Source organism: Carassius gibelio, chromosome B20, assembly GCF_023724105.1.
Source record: "Carassius gibelio isolate Cgi1373 ecotype wild population from Czech Republic chromosome B20, carGib1.2-hapl.c, whole genome shotgun sequence".
NCBI classification, from domain to species: Eukaryota; Metazoa; Chordata; class Actinopteri; order Cypriniformes; family Cyprinidae; genus Carassius; species Carassius gibelio.
In genome coordinates, this window is record NC_068415.1 from 4,676,384 (window position 1) to 4,696,838 (window position 20,455).

At 35.0% G+C, this 20,455-nt stretch overlaps 1 protein-coding gene across 4 annotated transcripts in view; it reads left to right on the forward strand.

The window, feature by feature from the left end:
* Positions 1-20,455, forward strand: part of LOC127984465 (kelch-like protein 29) — a 234,322-nt gene that overhangs the window by 121,166 nt on the left and 92,701 nt on the right. For all 4 annotated transcript variants that reach the window (XM_052587112.1, XM_052587113.1, XM_052587115.1 and 1 more), the window contains 2 exons: positions 902-1,049; positions 6,394-6,894. In XM_052587112.1, coding sequence (XP_052443072.1) covers positions 902-1,049; positions 6,394-6,894 — 649 coding nt within the window. The remainder of the gene's footprint in view (positions 1-901; positions 1,050-6,393; positions 6,895-20,455) is intronic.

The window sequence follows — 20,455 nt, forward strand, 5'->3', positions numbered from 1 at the left end:
AGTTTAAGATTAATTGTGATAAAATTACTTAATTTGAATGCCTTTTAATTTGGAGTAAATGTTCATCTATTTTTTTATTTTTTTATTTTATTATTACAAAATCAGACAAATATTTTAAACTGCATTTAGACCTTTGTATTTTATGTCCTTAATATTTTTAATCAAATTACAAATCTCATATAATATAAATGTAAATAAATTGACATATTTAATTAGACCTCCTGAAGTTGATCCCAATATAAAACACTCTGTGATTACGCTGTTTGATGAAGTCTTTTAATCTTTCTAATATTTTGGCCTGGGTTTCGATCTCATTTTCTGGTACACTGTAAATGGAGGAGTTTTAATGAGGGCATTTAGTAACTGTCTCCACGACACTTCTAGTTTTCTTGCTCTTATGCTAAATAATTAATCCAATCCTAGTCTGACACGAGTACTTCTAAGAACTTGAGAAATACTGATTATAAGAGCCAGACTCCTTCACAATGTGTAATTAGAGCCTCATCATTTCTGCCATGCAGAAAACGCAGAGGAAATTGCAAAAACCAAACGTAAAAGCAGAAACCTGACATAAACACACACAAGTTTCATTTACATATTTTAATTACAGTTATTCAAATTTATATTACGGTAGAATAAACTTTGTTTTTCATGGATAGAACGTAATCAGAATCTGCAATTGGTATGAAGTCAAATTGAATTTGTAATAACATAAAATGACCCATTAAATCCAAGATTTATGAAGCCAATTGGTGCCAATTTATTTAGCATTTTATTTTTGATTTGCTATGTTTCAGATTCTAGCATTTGTCCTTTTGATTCCCACGGTCTGTTCGTTTAGTCCGTGTGATTGAGTGAAAGGTGTTTTGTGATCTCAGTCGTATGTATTGTGTCTTCACAGGCGGCGGGTCTTTCTCCCGGTGAGACACAGGCTCCGAGTCTCCTGTTGGCTCCTGGAGTGAGATGGGGCCAGACCCCCATCAACCAGTCCACCCCGTGGGAGACAGACGAGCCTCCCACCAAGCAGCACAGAGAGAGCGATGCCACAGGTACGCCGGCACCTGTCTTCATCTGTTCCTTCATACAGAACGGGACAACAGACAGGAAACAGTACAGTGTGTTTGTCATGGATGAGTTGCTCATGTTGCTGTATTCCTCATCTGAAAGTCACTTTGGATGAAAACTGAAATTATGAATGAATTCATAAATAGGGTTTTAAAACAAATCAGGGGGCTTGGTAAGGACTTTTTTTGTCAATTTATTGGATCAAAAATACTGTAAAAATAGCAATAATTAATATGTAGTAATATTAAATATGTAATAGTAAAATGCCTGTATTATTTATATTGATTATTATTATTTGTTTTGATTTCATATGTATTTTTTTTATTAATTGGCTGTTTGAAGTTAATTTTGAATTGCCAGAAAATGACAGCTTAATTTGGATTAAATTTGCATCATTTTTATTTTAATATTTTTATTTGTTGTGTAATATTCTTTTAGCATTTTATTTTTTAAATGTCTATTTAAGGTTAATTTTAATAATTATTTTGACATAAATTTGCATCACTAATATTTTTTATAGGTTTTTGTATTATTAATATATTGCATATTTTATATTTATATTTATATGTTTATTTTAGTTTTAAAATGTGTATTTTATACACGTTTTCATAATCCAAAAGTGACTTACAAATAAAGCGCATCACATTCACGTCTCTGTTTTTGGTTGGGGATTGTTCAGTTGCTTGTTGTAGAGGTGTGTCATCATACAGAAGGGAAAGCGCTCTTGACCAATCAACTTACAGAATTTGAACTGGTCTCAGAGTTATGAAATTACCATATTGACATGAACCTAGTTATGATGTTTCCCTCCTCAAATGAACTTACATGGGGTCATTTGTGTTGACTTTTTAGATATTGCTTTGAAATTCATCATGCCATAGCATCAAACGCATGAAATTGAGGCAGTAATGAGGGGCCGACCAAAGTAATGCACATTACACGAGCGTTTCCTCGCATTAAAACTGAATGATCTGTTAATGAAGACGGACTGCTGCCCTTAGCCTCTCCTGAGTGATTATATGTGGGAAATTGGACATCGCTGTTGAAGAGGACAGTTTCGTCAGTTTTTTATTGGTTTCTCTCAAGCCCCCCGGGGCCTCCACAGGGGCCCCCTGCTGAGGCGTTTAAGCAGGAACCGAAGTCTCGCAGAGGGAGGGAGTGTTAGCATTGTGTTGTGCTCTACAGGGTCCCGCTTCCGGCACCTTCCCCAAAACACAAAGTGAGATGTCACTCAACTTCCCCTCGTTCGACAGCGCTTGGTGTATTATGACACATCTGGAGCCCAGATCTGCGTCCCATTAGCTCGGAGACAAGAAAGCTACATAACGACTCTGCAGGCATTCATTAATCATGATGGTTAGCAGTGCGCGGTGAGGAAGTAATTTGAAAAAAAAAAAACTTTTCCCAAACTTTTACAAAGAATCGGCTCTCGCATAACGTCAATTTGCACTTTAATTTAAATTCAGCAAAAATAAAGTCCCTTGTAATAATTAGCGGTTGATTTAACTTGAGAAAAAAAGAGATCTCGACTTTCCCGAAGTGATAAAGCGCTCTTATGAAACAACTATTTTATCCCTATGCGCATTGTAATTATATGAGCAATCAACGCTAGGATCCATACTGCTAATTTCATTAGCTTTTCAGCGCTGAAGCCAGGGCTATAATTGAGTTTCATTCTTATTTATTTATTTCTTTAATAATCTTCTGATAGATTTTTCGTCAAAAGACTTGATTGCAGTGCACAAATCTGCAGAAAATGCTTAAACGCTCTGGGAATTAAGTTTTTGGTTAATAGTACTTTTGTGTCTAATTTTTTTTGTTAGCGTGTCCATGGCGCTGGAAATTTAGTGCCGCTATCCCTTAGTTTGTTCTGAATTATGCACGCACCTCATTCAGGCTGAATCTATTCCCTCTAGTATATTTCTGGCTCTTCAGACTATAGTGCGGTGAAGGCCAATGTCATGATAAATGTTTTTTAATCTTTTCCCCGCCTGGTGTATTTTGTGTAATGGACCATGATTGTTGAGAAGCTATTTTAGCAGCATAGGAGGAAGGGCACAGGGCCACAAGAGCACATATTCATGAGTAAACTGTATGGCAATCTGATTCCGATGCTGTGACTGCATGCTCAAAAGACTGAATCTGGGACTTAAATGGATAGTTAAAAATTGTGTTATCATTTACTCACCATTATGTCACTCCAAACCCATACATGCTTTCTGTGGAACACATAAGAAGATATTTTGAAGAATGTGTAAATAACGTGTTTTTTGGACTTACAATTATAGCCAGTGGGGTCTAAGTGTGTTTGGGCCCCAGTGATCTTCAAATAACTTCTGTTTTGCGGAAGAAATCAGTTGTTTTGAAATGGCATGAAGTTGAAGTTCACTTTGCAGTCAAAAGGTAATTTTAAACACCCAACCTAAAGATACCAAACATAAGGTATAAGGATACGATCACAACCTGAACTGCCTTTGTGAAGTTTATTATGTGAACTCACCAAATGTCCAAAAACGATGATGTTTGCTTGACCGAATGTGCTTGTGACTGAACGCTATCTCATGACCAATTTGTACATATTTTACGAGGTGGCTAATTCGCACGAATTCGTTTGACCTCACTGGTATGATTTTGTACGATTTGTCTAGATCCCAGTGATGGGTAGGTTTAGGGGCTGGGCTAGGTGTAGGTCATTAGTACAAATTCATACAAATTGTGCAACTTGTAAACTACGTACGGTCTAGCACAAATCGTATGAATTATTATGAGTGGGGCCATACAAATTTGTATGATTTATCCACCACATAAAATATGTACGAATTGCCATGAGATCAGGCTGGACTGAATGTGTGTACCAGGGGCATTTCCTTCAAGGAGGCATGGGAGGCAGTGCAAATAAAAAAAAAATTCAAATATTATAAAAAGTGTATAAATCACAACAGTGATACAGAGGAGTCTGATTCTTTCTTGTCTCCCCTGAGCTCATTGAATTTTAACATATGCCTGTAGTGTGCCGTAGATTTGGTGGGAGTAATTGAGAATGAATGGAGGAAAGTCACGTGAGAGAAGGCAGTGCTGTCATAGCGATATGATTGGATATGCCTGGTTATAATTGGATGTGATTGGTTCATGCGAATAAATCCTCCTCTTGTTTTTATGTGCGTTTAATATGTACGAATCAGTCTGAATGTACAATATAATGGCATTAATTGGAGCACTGATTAAAAAAAGTAAACAAACAACTCACACACTTAGATATAAACAATTTGTTACGTCAAAATAAGTATTCAAATGGCCTGAAAACATGATCCATGGGAATTTTTACTGAGTAATCATCTTAGTGAACTTTAACTCTTTGACAAATATTTACCAGGCTTTGATGACTGATGATTTGTTCAAAGTTAACAATTAAAAAGAATAGCTGAACATACTGTTCACAAATAAAATATGAAATAAAATATATATTCTAAATTTAACTACTTCATAAAATTTTTAGCAAATTCCTCCATTGCACACATGGAAACTTCTGCAATTAAATGGCAGTTCTGACACGTGTACCAAACTGTAATGAGCAACAAACTGTATCGTCTGTGACCAGAAGAACTAAGCTTAAGCATTTTTTCCTTTTTTTTGGGTTGCATCTTATGACATTACATAGTTTTTGGTTCTTTAAGATGTATTTCATCTGTGTGGTGTTCATATATCAGTCAAACCCTGCCAGAGTTCATTTTTATCAAACCAAATTTTACCACGCCTTAAATTATTAAATCAGATAGATTTTCCTTTTTGTTCAGCTGTCCCTTTAAGACCAAGTGGATGATGTCATTGAGGGCAATGCATTACTGACATATCTGCTTTTAGCATGAGATCACATCATTAATTGATTAAAATTAAACATATTCTCTGTAATATAGCTGAGAATAAAATTTTGTTTTTGTTTAGTTTTTTTTGTACACCAAAGATGAAATTTCTAGTCCAGCGTTACTCAACGCAATTGAGTTTTTACTGTACAGGTTTGTACAAGTTTTGAGTTTTTTACTGTACAAGAACATTACAAATCTATGGATTTCAATGTATATGATGCATCACACAGATGTAAAGGAAAGACACAAGGGTTTGCGGCAAGGGTTTGAGGTAAACATCCATTGACCAATGAGAATTTCAAACAGGTCCAGATTTTCAGAAATCCAATTGGCTGTTATTCCCACTTGATTTCAGACTGACCCGGCACTTTCCACATTCTCGAAACGGATTTTACACTTTCATATAAATCAAACGCTCTGTCAGAGGTTTCTCTAGTGTGCAAGCACCCGTAGGATCTGCTATCATAACTCTGTCTGTCTTTGAAATTATAGTTATAGTGTTGAGATGAATACAAACAGTAAGAGGAAGTTTTTGCTTCTTGTGTACACTCGTGTTGTAACCTTGGTGCATTACTGCATTGGCGAATGACTCTGATATGACCCTCGAAAGATGAATAATGCATAAAGAAATAAATGTTTTCCAGTGGATGCCCTTGTCACAGCAGAAAATGGAGTTGTTATGAGTAAATCCCACATCCAAAACCAAACCGTAGTTCTGGGTTGACTCAAACATCGAAACCACTAGGTCACTGCTGGAAAATGAGAAAATCTGAGAAGAGTCAGATCTCCATGTTTCTTACATACATCACATTATGAGGCCATCTATTAGACAGTGCACTTCAGCTGACCTCTCTTCTTGAAAAAGGGAGAAAAAATATTGATGACTTGATGTTTTTTGCACAGGCAGATGCTGTTTAAATGCCAATGTCTGCTAATAGCTTCTACTTCTGAATAGTAAGAGCGAATAGGAAATCTTGGTTCACTGCATTGACTTTACCATGGATAGTGGTAATAAATTATCTTCTACAATATATCAAAATTGACTTAATTTGCTTTATTATTACTCAACTGTTCAAAAGTTAGGGGTTGGGATTTTCCACTGAATTTTCAGCATCATTACTCCAGTCTTCAGTGTCACATGATCCTTCAGAAATCATTCTAATATGTCCTGTCTTATATTTTGTTTTGTTTGTTTCTCATTGAACATCCAGTTTCGCTTGAAAATTGTCTCATTTCCAGAGGTAATATTAACAGCAATTCACATAGACTTTAAATTAAGCTCCTCCAAATAGCATCCAAAAGTTTTTCTTCTTTGGTTATTTAGCAAACACCTTCTTACCCAAGGTGCACGGATGCCATAAAACAATAATTGAGTTTCACAGTTTCTCCCAGATGAAGTGTATGGCTGAATGTCAAATGTGATGTTGATTGTTCTTCACTCTGTTTTTCCTTTCTTTCTCCGCAGGGCCCCCATGGGTGCCTCCAGTGGTGGCGGTCAGTCAGCCCAGCCTACTGGCCCATTCGTATGGGATGCCTCAGCCACCTGCCTACAGCCAAGGAGTGTCCGTCCAGTCTCCCATCATCGGAGTGACCCCAGCCATCCAGACCCCCATCCCACCGCACCATCCGCTCATGACCGCCCACTTCCAGCTTCCTCCCCTTTCCTCCCAACCTCCTGGCAGCCTGGTCCTCAACCTACAGAACCAGTCGCACTATGCCACCAGCCAGCCGCCAATCACCCCCGGCCAGGTAGTTCACCCCACCCCTCAGAGCGTGGTGGGAAACGGTCACATGACACATGCGCTCATACAGCCTCCCGCTTTGCCTTCCGCCGCACTGCCGCTAATGAACGGCCAGGCGACGACTCAGCCGGCCTCGACCAATCAGGAAAGCCCAAACGGGCTTCAGATGCTCCGTACGGTCGGAATGGGGAAATACGAGTTCACGGACCAGAGTCATCCGAAAGGTAAGTGGTTCCCTTAGCTTGTGCGTTTGAGACTAACGAACGTGTCCGAGGATGTCTTGAAGTATCTTTTCCAGGGAAATAACCACAAACGTGTCAGGGAGATGATGTTAAAACCTGCCGACTAGCAGCCGGTGGTGTAAAAGCATCTCCAAGGTCGTGGATTCAGTCCTGAAACAACTGTCACATAAGCAGACCTTTTCCTCGCAAACATTTACGCCAGTTCCTGAGAGTCTCCTGCTGTGAATTCTTGATGGTTTTCAAGGCTGTAAATCGTTGTTTGTACAAGATAACCTTGGACGAGACTCTGTCAGTCCAGAAACAGATGTTACGTTTTCCCTTAGCAATTTTCACATTTAATGAAGCTTTTAATCTAGGTTTAGATTGGCTTTCTAAGCTCATTTGATTTTTTTATGAGCTCTATAAAATGAGTGCAATTTACTTTCCACATCGATGCAACTTGCTATTGTCTCTTAAGATGCAAAAGAGCCAATTACATTAGACTTGCATGCATTTTTGAAATGTAACTGCTTAAAGCGCAGTTAAAGCAGTGGCATTGAAGCAGGTTTGGCTCTCTTGTTGTGGAAACTAAAGTAGACTAATGTGCCATGTGAAAGTCTCCGCTTACATAATAATGCAACCCAAATTGTTTATTTCTCTATAAATTAAGTCTTATTCATGTCAGTCATAGCCAATGTTTATTTTTATAGTCTTCTCTGTTGAAAAACAACAGCAACTTAAGATGATTTTTGACGTTTGAAGAGGATAAAATAAAGTTTTTAGTTAGTTTGAATTATCCTTCTTTTCCTCGCCTTCCTTCGCTTTTAAATAGCTTAAGAGCGCCGTCCACACTTTACTTTAACTGAATTTGCGGCAGTTCAGCGTTAGTTGCTTGATTGCAACTACAAAATACAAAGCCTATATATAAAACATAGAACTTTTATTAAACAAAACAAATAAAAATATACCATGCTATAGGGCAGACTATGCCTAATATAAAATAACAAATAACTTACATGAAGTTTAAATAGGTATACAAAACTGCTTTTTATGACACGCTTGTCAGTCAGATCGACTCACTCTCCTCACTAGAGAAATTAAATCTGATCTGTGTCGCATTCAGTTTTTAAATATAGTGTCTATGTCTTTTACTGATCTAAATTATTTTTATTATCGTATTTTCCGTACTATAAGTCACACTTTTTTCATAGTTTGGCTGGTCCTGCGAATTATAGTCAGGTACGACTTATTTATAAAAATTAATTTGACATAAACCAAGAGAAATTAACTAAGAGAAAACATTACCGTCTACAGCTGCGAGAGGGCGCTCTATGCTGCTCAGTGCTCTTGTAGTCTACACTGAAGACATAGAGCGCCCTCTCGTGGCTGTAAACGGTAATGTTTTCTCTTGGTTCTAAATAAATGCGACTCATAGTCCAGTGCGACTTATATATGTTTTTTTCCTCCTCGTCATGATGTACTTTTGGGCTGATGCGACTTATACTCAGGTGCGACTTATAGTCCGAAAAATATGGTACTATAAAAAATCTAAACAACGTTGGGAGTCGGTGGGCAAGTGACGTTCCCGGTGTTGCTGCTTAACACCGGTATCACCGTCAGCACAGTCTATCGCAGCAAGCCTAGCCAGATTGACCAGCCTAACAAAACTATCCAGAACTACTATTAACCATCAGGTTAGACCAACCTAGCTAAGACCAGTAAGCCACCTAAGACAGATTTAAGGTGTTTTTGTAAATATATGATGTACGGTATTTGATTAGATTTTTGTGCTGTACTTCTGGTCCTTAAATATTTGTATTTATTTATTTGTTTGTTCATACATATCACTTCCTATGGTAAATTCAGTAAATATAGAAGCAGGTCATGTAAATTAGTGTTTTTCCTGGTGGTCAGGGCTCAAAATGTGGTATTGCACACTGTAAAAAAAAAATTAATAAATAAAAATCTCAGTAACATTGGAAATATACGTTTAATTGTTGCTTTAAATTTTGAAGTAAATCAAAGAGCTGGCAAAGCTATAACTCAAGAAAATATACATTTATTACACTTTTTCGATTGCTTTGAATTTAATTACTTGCATAAAATTGAGTAGAAACAGCAGAAATAGCATGTTAAATGGCAGGAAACAGATTTGTTGTAGCATAATCCTTTTTACAGTGTGCATTAAGGATACTTAAACAGATACTAAAAAGCTTCTTTTTCCTCACATTTGCGGCAGTTTTGTTATGCATTTCAATGGACTGAATAGTGGCATACACTCCATTCAGTTTGGGGTCAGTTACATTTTTTAGTTTATTATTTATTTATTTTGTTTTGAGTGTCCTTTTTTTTTCAGGTTTCTTTGATGAATTGAAATTTTGAAAGAACAGCATTTATTTAAATAGGAATCTTTTGTACCATTATAATTGATTTCATGGAACCTTGTTTAATAAAAGTGTTTTAAAAATATCTTACTGACCCCAAACCTTGAACAGCACTGTATGACTTTGGTGGTTAGCTGTTTCCCAGCTCAATGAATTCCCTTCACTTTCTTAATTAGCTAAAAATGGTCCGGTTCTCTTGACTTAGATGGTTGGCTCATTTATTCACTCACACGTTTCACCTTGTTGACCTAATTAGCACATCGGAGCACTTTAGATATAAGATCTGGTTGACCGAGAGCTTGGCGTTTTTAGCTCAGTTTCCTGTTCCTAAATCTCTTTAAAGAAGCGCAGACCCTTCATGGGTCAGTACACACCAGCAGCAGTGTGAAAGTGTGGCCTTCTCTCTTAATACAGCTGCGTTGTGCTTAAGTGCAGCTGGCAAGGTTAGCAGCAGCGTGAGAGCGCTCCCCGTCTGGCCTCGATTTGCACTAACATAGGTCTGGAGGTCCTTCTTTGTGCTCTTGGCTGTTTTTAGAGATGGAACTGGACAGGTTCCTGTCAAGTAATGCTGAGTGTGGATTGCTTTCTAGGAACACTTTGGACAGTCTGTTCTTCCCGATGGTCATAAGAGAGTTCATTTGACCATTTTGGGTTGGTTTGGGTTTGTTTGGCTGTTGTCCAGTTGGGAAACTGTCTCAGCTTCAGTCCGTTCACTGACCCTCTTTGTGCATATTACACTCAAAATGGCAATTGCTAGAAGAAAATCAGCTATGTGAAAATAAGGAAAGTGTAATTTAATCTTTGAAAGATATTACATGTAATATCCTCCAGCAGAACTCTATATTTTGCTGTTTTGCTTTTTGAATGACTTCCTTTTTTCTTTGATAGTCCATTTTTATTTTAATTCAATTTTTATCTCATTTAATTTTAATTACATGTTATTACTATTTATATTTATTTATTTTTGTTTGTTTTGACATTTTATTTATTTATTTATTTATTTAAGAAAAACCCAATTTTAAACAGCACATAAAAACAAACAAACCAACCAACAAACAAAAAATACTGTGGTTGTTCAGGCTACTTTGACTTTTGTCTAGCAACGTATTTAATTTAATTTACATTTTATGAACTCTTATCATTCATAGTATATTTTTATAAACTGTTATGAATACTTATGACTCCAGAAATCTGTTTTTGAAAGATTTGTTCGCAAAATGTACCGCTTAGTGTTTTCACTATTGACTTAGATTAACCTTCTGTGCAAAGCACTTTGCATTTAGTAGAATAGATGCTTATACGAAGAAGGTACTCAGTGATATTAAAGGAAGGGCAGTGCTGTTATATCCACTGACAAATGAGTGATGCTACATTTTATCATTAGTTCACATCCATTTAATCTATGGCACAAAAATAAAGTCCACATTAAAGTCTGGCAGAGAAGGACTCATTAGTGTAATATGCAGTATGCACTTCTATCTTCTATGTGGCTTTTTCAAAAGAGCAGATTTTCTCTAGTTCATACAGCAGTTCTCATTTCATTTGAAAGGTGATCAAATGTCTCTGACCATGAATCTATTTCTGCATCGTTTTTGATTTTTTAAACTCCGAATTTGTCATTGTAGTTTAATTATTGGTTGGGATATTTAACATATTCTTCTTCAAAAGTGATGAAATGAAACTTCAAGAAGTCAGGAAATTCAAGGCCGCCCCGGGGTTGTTTCAGAGCCATTGAGCTGATTTATATTGTTCCGAATGTCTTATCAGCATAAAAATACAGCTTTGAGATTACAGTGGGGGTGTAGAAAGTCTTTGCCAGTGACATGTGGTGTTTAAGGCCGACAGCTGTTTTCGGGATAGACGCCAGTGGCGCTGCTCTGTCACACTCAGAAGGGAAGACACGCTTCAGAAATATATTGTTTCTCAATGAGCAGTTGCCTAAAAACACTATATTTCACAACAGAACAAGACAGATTGAAGACTGAGCCCATATTTTTAGACTTAATGAGATGTTGGCCCCGATTGGCACCAAAACCGACCTGAATATCTCATCTGATCAAGGAGAGCTGGTTCCTTGGTGCCAACATGTTGGCTGCGGTTTTCTCAAACACTTGAGATGGGAACCTCTCTAAAATTCAGTGCACAGAAGAGTTTTTTTCGGGAGGGATTTTTGCCGGTGACAGAATTCAGAAGTAAAAGGATTATGTTGTATCAGAGGCACCTACAGTAAAATCGCAAAAACATTCACACACAAACAGAATTGACTCACTCGTTGGGTTTGAAATGGTAATTTATCATCACATTGCATCGTGAAATCATGTGCAGAGTGTAGGTGTGTGTATTCAGAAGTGACTAGTCAGTGGGTTGTCTGAATAGTTTATCAGTCATTTACCCAATGGGTCATATTTTTTGGAGGCTATATATTATACAAAGCCGCTATTGTGTAAAAAAAAAAAATAGTAAAATTTGAAACAGAACAGTGTGTTGTTGAGAGCAATGGATTCTTCAAACTTTCTTCAAACTTTCTTCAAACTATATTGCTATGGTGTTTTAAAGAGTAGGGATTTAAAAATATTTTGATAATATTAATAATTAAAGATGTAATGATTCACTCAACTCATGATTTGATTCGATTCACAATTTTTATTTCACGGTTAGATTTAAAAAAAAATTACAAAATGAGATCAAAGACAAATTATACAGTAAATGAAAAGGAATCGTTTAATTGCTGCACGTTTCTTTGTTAAATTGAAATATAACAAAACTAAACTTACATTTTAAAACTATAATTATAACTATAATTTCGAAAGTTTGAAGCAAAACAGAATGGTCTGACTTTAGTTTTGTGAAACTATACATAAAACATATCTGTATGAAACAGCAGACAAGTTGAATGAGACACAAGTTCACTCTCTGCCAGCAGGTGGCGCTTATGAACAGCAATGATGAAGTGTTCCTGGGTTACTGCTGTAAACAAAGCAGAGCTACGCTTATTAACTGTAATATGCATCATTCAATGGCAAGACGAAAAGAAAATGGCATCTAAACTATCATTTACTATACATATATATATATATACAACAATTCAACTCAAATTGTGAAACTCTTGTATTAAATAAATTCTGTTCACACAGACTGAAGTAGTTGAGTTGGTGGGTTTTTGTTAAGTGTGAGCTGAATGAACTGAAATAAATGAACTTTTCCACTATATTCTAATTTACTGAGATGCACCTGTGTAAATATATATATATATATATATATATATATATATATATATATATATATATATAGTTAAGTCAGTCATGAAGCTCCAGTTTGCGCAGGCTGATGGTTTTTAACGTAACTGATGATATTCAGAGAGTTAAACGACTTTGCAAAAGCCAATTGGTTGATGAACTTACTGCCTTGCCTTTATATGGCTGGCTAGCATTCACTGCAGTGCGCTTTTCACCTTCCCCAGCTCCACCTGTATAGATCCGCTATGGGTTATTTTGCTATATATGCTTTTTGTGTAGCAGCAGTATGTCACCGTATTGTCGAATGCATTGGCAGTAGCAAGTTCCTGCTCTTGCTTGCAACAGCAGCAATAATCTACAACTACAGCAACAGCAGCAGCAGTGTAGCAGATCTATTCCACCAAGACCAAGTATATTATTATTGTCATTTCCATCACCATGCTAAAATCTTCAGAGAGTTGTCATGTTTAATATATATATAGTTCATTTAAAAAGTATATTTTTTTATATTATTGGCATTGACCTCATTAAGTTGGTTGGAGTTTTTGTAGTGTTTGTCTGAATTCACAGTCAGAAAGCTCATCCAACAGTCCCAGCAATGCCATTTTCCACATCCAAGTGACACTAGTACAGCAACTTTGATCTGTTCGCTTGGAAATGACAGTCGTGTTATCCAGCGCAGTTCAGACTCCCCGTGAGTCCCATCTCGGGGAATGAGTCGAGACAAGCTGCTGGGCCGTTGACATGGAGGCAAACACAGACTCTTTGCAGGATTCCTTGTCTCATTAAGACAGAGCGGCCTCGGGCCATGCGTCATACGCCCTGCTCCCGGAGCCACACATGGAGAAATGTAGCTGAGCGCGCTTCTCCTCGCGTTATAAATGAACGAGCATCCATGTTAATGAGCAGGGACTTGAGGAACGATGCCATAACTCTGCAGGAATAAGTGTGTGATGGACGACGCAACATAAGATATCGTAAGATCACATGTGCAAGAATCGATCCAGAGTAACTTAATGTTCTCTTTGTTGTGCTCACAACAGCAACACGAATATGGGTTCTGGGAGTAAAAACGCTATTGTGACATTAATTTTCAACAATCGCTGAAAAACCTTTACAGACAGACATTTAGTGAGCTCTGAGGTTATTAATCAGTGGTATATGCTTTGTTGAAGCCATCTGTTTGCATAAATGTATTTTGAAAATAAAGGTAATAAAATATTATATTTAAAGTAATTTAGTAGTGGAATTCATATTGAAAACTACATTACCCACAATGCAGTATAAAAATTCCACAAATCAGCTGCACCGAAAAAAATATTTAGCTCCGTCCTCTTTACCAACCTATGCCACTATCCTTCAAACCAATAAGTTTTACCCTTTTGAACAGTGAGAAGTTTTTAATCATTTAAATTTTAATCAAATTTAGTATGATCACACATTCTTTGATGCTGTATATTTTAATAAGTACAGGTCAGAATAAGTAGTTGTTTCATTTTTAGATGAATATATGTTATGCTAAGTTATGATTTCATCCATAGCTTGAACTAAAGTTATTTGAAATATTAAAATAGACACTTAACTTGCATTTAGATGATTACAAAATCACTTTTGTAAATTTAATTTGATTTTAACACTAAAATGGGACGTCTCATATTTGAAATATAATAAATGAATACATACATGTACATAGGTACATAAATATACATCGTGTATGTGTGTGTGTGTGTGTAAATGTACTGTATATATATATATATATATATATATATATATATATATATATATATATATATATATATATATATATATATATATATATATATATATATATATATATAGATGAATATATGTTATGCTAAGTTATGATTTCATCCATAGCTTGAACTAAAGTTATTTGAAATATTAAAATAGACACTTAACTTGCATTTAGATGATTACAAAATCACTTTTGTAAATTTAATTTGATGTTAACACTAAAATGGGACGTCTCATATTTGAAATATAATAAATGAATACATACATGTACATAGGTACATAAATATACATCGTGTATGTGTGTGTGTGTGTAAATGTACTGTATGTATATATATATATATATATATATATATATATATATATATATATATATATATATATATATATATATATATATATATATATATATATATATATATATATGTTAGGGATGCACCGGTTGACCGGCCATAAATCGGAACCGGACGGTTTTTGCTTAAAATACGCGATCGGCAATCGGCCGGTTTTTGGTATTTTTCTGGCCGATTTTTTGCCGGAAGTGCGGCCGCGTGCACAGACTACATTGAAATCATTCGCTATCATGTAATTTGTGTGGAAGTATTTCGAAATCTGTGCACAGGACACGGGCAGCCCATCAGCGCTGGAAGTGCAGAGCTACATGTCTGAGGCACAGATAGCAGGAAGCGTTGTTGTACAGTCGCTCAAGTAAGAGCACCTTTTCTGCATGCACTAAAGCTGCGCGAGCCTATACTGTACCGGTCCGCGTCCTGCACACGAGTAGTGGACAGTGAAGAGATGTTCAGATCAACTTCTCACGTGTTGGATGAGAAACGAAACGGACCAAACTGACAAAACTGAAATGCTTTTTTTTTTTTTTTGTATAAAGTAGAACCTGCATATACTTTTGAAAAGACAGAAGTGAATGTCAGTTGTATAGGAGGATTATCTTTATTTTACCTTAAAAATACATCGACTTAGTGAAAAAGTCTTTCATTCATCCAATTAAAACATTTATGGGTAATGATTCACAACTATATAATTTTTTTAACTTGAGACAATACTTATTTATTTTTCATTGGCTCAAGTAAAAAAAATATATATGTGAATCACTACCCTAATTTTTCTCTTTTTTTTTTTTGGACGAATGAAACACTTTGCATCTGTTTTATTAGCACCAACCTTATTTGATTTCAACATTTTGGAATAATTTATTTATATAGAATACTTTTTTCATTCTCACTGGTATAGCTTTTTTTTTTTTTTTTAAACCAAATTTAAAAACTAAAACAAATACTGAATGCTGATTAAGAAACATGTTATTGAATGTGTGTTGATTGTGGTGTTTGGATTGTAGAATGCAGTTATTGTCTTTAATTTCACATGGTTACAGTTAATCTTTTATTTAAGGTCAGTTCTATGTAGTTTCAACCCAATTCAAAAACAAAAGCTAAATACTGATGTCTGTACCATCTGTGTATGTATTGAATGTAGTCTACTTACTGTGCAGTTACTGCTGTTAATTTCAGATGGTTACGGTTATTGTTTTCAATAGCCAAAAGCCAGTTTGGCCTATTGAATAACAAATAAACATCTTGTTTATGCACACTTTCCTTCTTTCTTGTTTGTTGCTTAAAGATAAACAAAAAAATCGGAAATCGGTATCGGAATCGGCCAGTTTGCTAGTAAAAAAATCGGTATCGGAATCGGCCAAGAAAAATCATGATCGTGCATCCCTAATATATATATATATATATATATATATATATATATATATATGTATATGTATATGTATGTATGTATGTATGTATTAGGGGTGGCACGGTTAAACCTTTTCACGGTTCAGTTTGTTTCACGGTTTTAGAGTCACATTTTCGGTACAGTTCTATGTGCTATGTTTATGGAAAAACTATACTTTCTAATTAAAAAAACAAGAAGAATATTCTATCCAACTACAAACAACAGCACAAATAAATGCAATAGAGTAAAGATACAAACAATAAACATTGATTTTCAGTTTTATTTTTTATTTTTTTAGGTAGGTCTAGCAAAGGAGAATGAGAGTGTGTGAAAGCAAAAATATATGTATGTGAAAGGAGACTGTAAGTGTGTGAGAGCGCCATAATGAATTAAGTCTTGTACGGCCCCTCATAGAATCATGTTATGATTTATGGGGAAAATATTTCTGGAACCAGTGCCTCTCGAAAAATGGGCGGGCACTAAAGCACTCCATTGTGTCTAGATGAAAGAATAGATATGTAAAACGAGCCCTGTGTGCACATAAACACCTCCAGGAGAGTTCGGTGCTCTACAGTACACCAAATCCCATGATGCATCACTGTAAAGAGCCTGTGATTTTAAAGCGGTGCCGCAGCTGCAGAGCTCACAAGGTCTAGGGATTGTTGTAGAAATCAGCTTGAGAGTGTTGGAGCAGCGTTCCCCTGCCGTTCCAGACAAATGACCTACAATGGCACGGCTAGTTTTGGCTGTTCAATTAGGAAACTAATCAGTTTAGACAGATGATTAACACTGCGATACAAGGGCCACCCCTGGAGCACCCCGCTTTGACGCAGGCTCTGCTGCTGCTTCTGTCTTTTGCATATACACTTGTACATTTGTGTGCATTTATTAAAATATTGCTGTCATTGTGTATCCTAATTACAAGCTTATCTGGAAGCCGTGCTGCAAGTTTCAGACATTTTAATGAGCACATTTATTTGTGTTCTTAATAGCTGTTTTTTACTGTGCAGTCTTAACTGATAATCTGGAATAATAAGGTCGGTTCAAGCGTTGCATTTATCTGAAACAAATACTGGTGCCAGTGAAATTAGGATCCTTATTATCCTTATTGTGTTATAGTTATATACAGTGTCTTCTAAAACTATTTGGATGCTGAAGACTTATTAGAAATATTTAGTAATATAGTAATAGTAATATATAGTAATATATTTAGAAATATTTAAATGGCATTGTTTTAGATAACAATACCTAAAACTATGATAGCAAATATAAATTTTTTTTAAGATATAAAAATAATAATTATAATAGCTATAATAATAATAATAATAATAATTATTATTATTATTATTATTATTTATTTATTTTTTATTATTATCTACTTATTTTTATTTTATTTTTTATTTTATTTACGTTTTTATTTTAAGTTTTATTTTATTTTACATGATTATACTTATTTATTCTGTTTTGATAAACACAATTTATATTGACGCCAAAAAAACAGACCAGTTCACTGCTTTTTTTATTTTATATAATAATAAAAAAAAATAATCATTTATTCATCAATAACCCCTTAAATGCTATATATTATCACAAAGTTTCGAAAAAAAATCTCATTTTATTTTTAGGTCCTATGAAGGTATATGTTGTTATTATGATATTTATGATGTTATTTATGCATACAATTATAAATAGTTATACATGGTTCATAATTATACATAATTATACTTTATAAATGTTAATTATGTATACTTTAAAAAAGTATTTGGATACTATAAGAGACTTAATGTTTGAATGTTATCGTATTAGATAACAACAGATCAAAATAAGATTTTTTTTTTTTTCGTTTTGTTTAATTCTGTGATTTTGACAAGAAAAAGAGAGCCCAGCTCACTGCTTTTGAGTTTTGTGTGTAACAAAAAAAAATACCATTAATAAAAAATCAAATAAAATGTATATAATAATATTGTGAAGAAGCCTATGAAAGCTGAATATTATCACCAAATGTGATCATTTTATTATAGGCCTACTTGAGAGTCAGACTTAGTCAGGTAGTATTAATGCTGGCCTATCATACAGTATCTAATAATCATACAGCGGAAGCACTTGTGTGTACTTCTGTGTACTTGTGTTTAATTTTCCTTAATCTGTTGTCATGATGTCACACACACAGAGCCAGGTGAATTTGTGCTGAACGGTGTGTGAAATTACAAGAAAAGGTCCTACCGCTTTAAGATGCCAACTTTAAAATGCGACGGCAAATTAAGACATATTCAAGGCATATTTTTCTCTCATATCATTCCACAGGCCAGATTGGACTTCCCCAATTGCTGTAGTTTTGTATGTTTGCATGTTGGTTGACTGCACTAGTAAATCTGTGTGACAGTACAGCGAAATACTGCTGCTGCAATCAGCTTCAATAACATTTATTGCTATTCATGGGATCCGGAAGCCTTTTCCAGCAAACCTGTGGTGTTTAGCAGGATGAATGTGCTCTTTAAAATGTGAAGACCTCAGTTGTGGCTGCATCGTCATTCAGATTTCCCTCCAAAAAGATTGAATGGGTTGTATGTTTGATTGCGGACACATCTTGCCGGCGTGTCATGATGGGAAAACATTCATATTTATCACATTTAAATGTTGCACCTGTTTGTGAATGCCGAGCGGGTTGTTTAAAAGTGCAGTGTTTGGGACTAGTCTGACTGTTGAATGCAGGAAGCAATTTTGACATTTTGGAATCTGTAAATGGAAGGAAAATATCTGGTTTGTGATTATCTAGTGGTGTTGTTAGTCCTTTGGCATTGGGTTAGCATATGATGTTTATGGGGGTTTGTGCTCACGTTATTAATTTAGCAAAAAAGATCAATTATGCATTCAACGTCCATTTGCTAAACCTTAAAAATGACTCTGTATACGCAATGAAAAGTCATAAATCTTTATTGCATTGCATTTGGATGGAGGAAGGAGTGGATGCTATTTACTTCCCTGATCAACATCGGTAAAAGGTGGAATGAAGATGAGAGGGTTAATTGTGGTTTCTGTGCCGTCTGCTGGTGGAGACTGTGCTCGGTGTATCCATATCAGAATTTATTAGCAAAGATTTCATGTCAAGGCTAAAATGAAGAAGTTTTTAATGAGCTTTAATGGAAAGTCAAACAGCCTGAAATATTTTGCTCACGAGTGTGTTTCGAAGATGGTGTTACAGTGAATTTGGGCGTGAGGTTATACTGTGTAATTTGTGTTAACATTGTGTTTTTAAATGATCAAATAAAATAAACGTTTAATAAAGTTTTATTATGATAATCTTACATATTAATAATGTCATCAGAAATGAATTAAATGTAATTTTTAAATGAAATTAAGTCAAACATATAATTAATGTATTATTAATTAATTAATATATATATATATAATTAATTTATAATTAATAATTTTTAATATATAAAATTTGTAGGATTTTCTTTTTGAAGAAGAATTTTTATTTTTTGTTCAGCAAGGACACATGCTGAAATGTCACAGTAAAGACTTTCACATTGTTGCACATGATTTCTATTTCAGTTCAATGTTGATCATTTGAACTTTCTATTTTAATCAACTATTTTCACAAAAATATAAAGCAGTACACACTTTTCAACATAATAATGATAAGTGATGATAAGAAATCTTTCTTGATCAGCAAATGGTCGTATTAGAAGGATGTGACATTGAAGACTGGAGTAATGATGCTGAAAATTAGCATTTCATCACAGGAAAAGTTTTTCATCACAGGAAAATTTTACAATATATTGTCTCACATGACATGCAAGAAAAAATAAATAAATTGTGCGCACGATTTACTTATTCGTTCCCTCAGTTTACTAAAACGTGCACACGATTACTATTGCGTTCGCTCGATTTGCGAAATCGTAAATCAAGGGAACGAATTAGTAAATCTTGCGCAATTTATAATCGAGTGAACGCAATAGTAAATCGAGGGAATGCTATAGTAATCATATGCACGTTTTAGTACATTGAGGGAACGAATTAGTAAATCGTGCACACGATTTAACATTATATTGTTTCCTGTGTGTCATGTGCAGGGCTCCGTAGACGACAGTTATTTTAAATTGTAAAAATATTTCTCAATTTTCACTCCATTTTTAATGAGATAAATGCAGCTTTGGTGAACATAAAAGACTTCTTTCAAAAACATTTGACTGTAGCGTAGAAAATATATGCTGAAAAGGCCACATATGTTGGTTAGTGTTGGTTTAGTACTAGACTAGCTGAACAGAAGCTATTTAGGCGAGTAAACGACGACAGAAATGAGAGAAGCTTGCTGGGAAGCTTCACCAAAGATAACATACAGTACATATAATTTGCTGTATTTATTTCAGTAGTTACCATTGTTGTGGGCATGACTTTGGACTATTGTGCCTTCCTAAATCATCTCTTTTGATGAAAGTAGTCCATTTG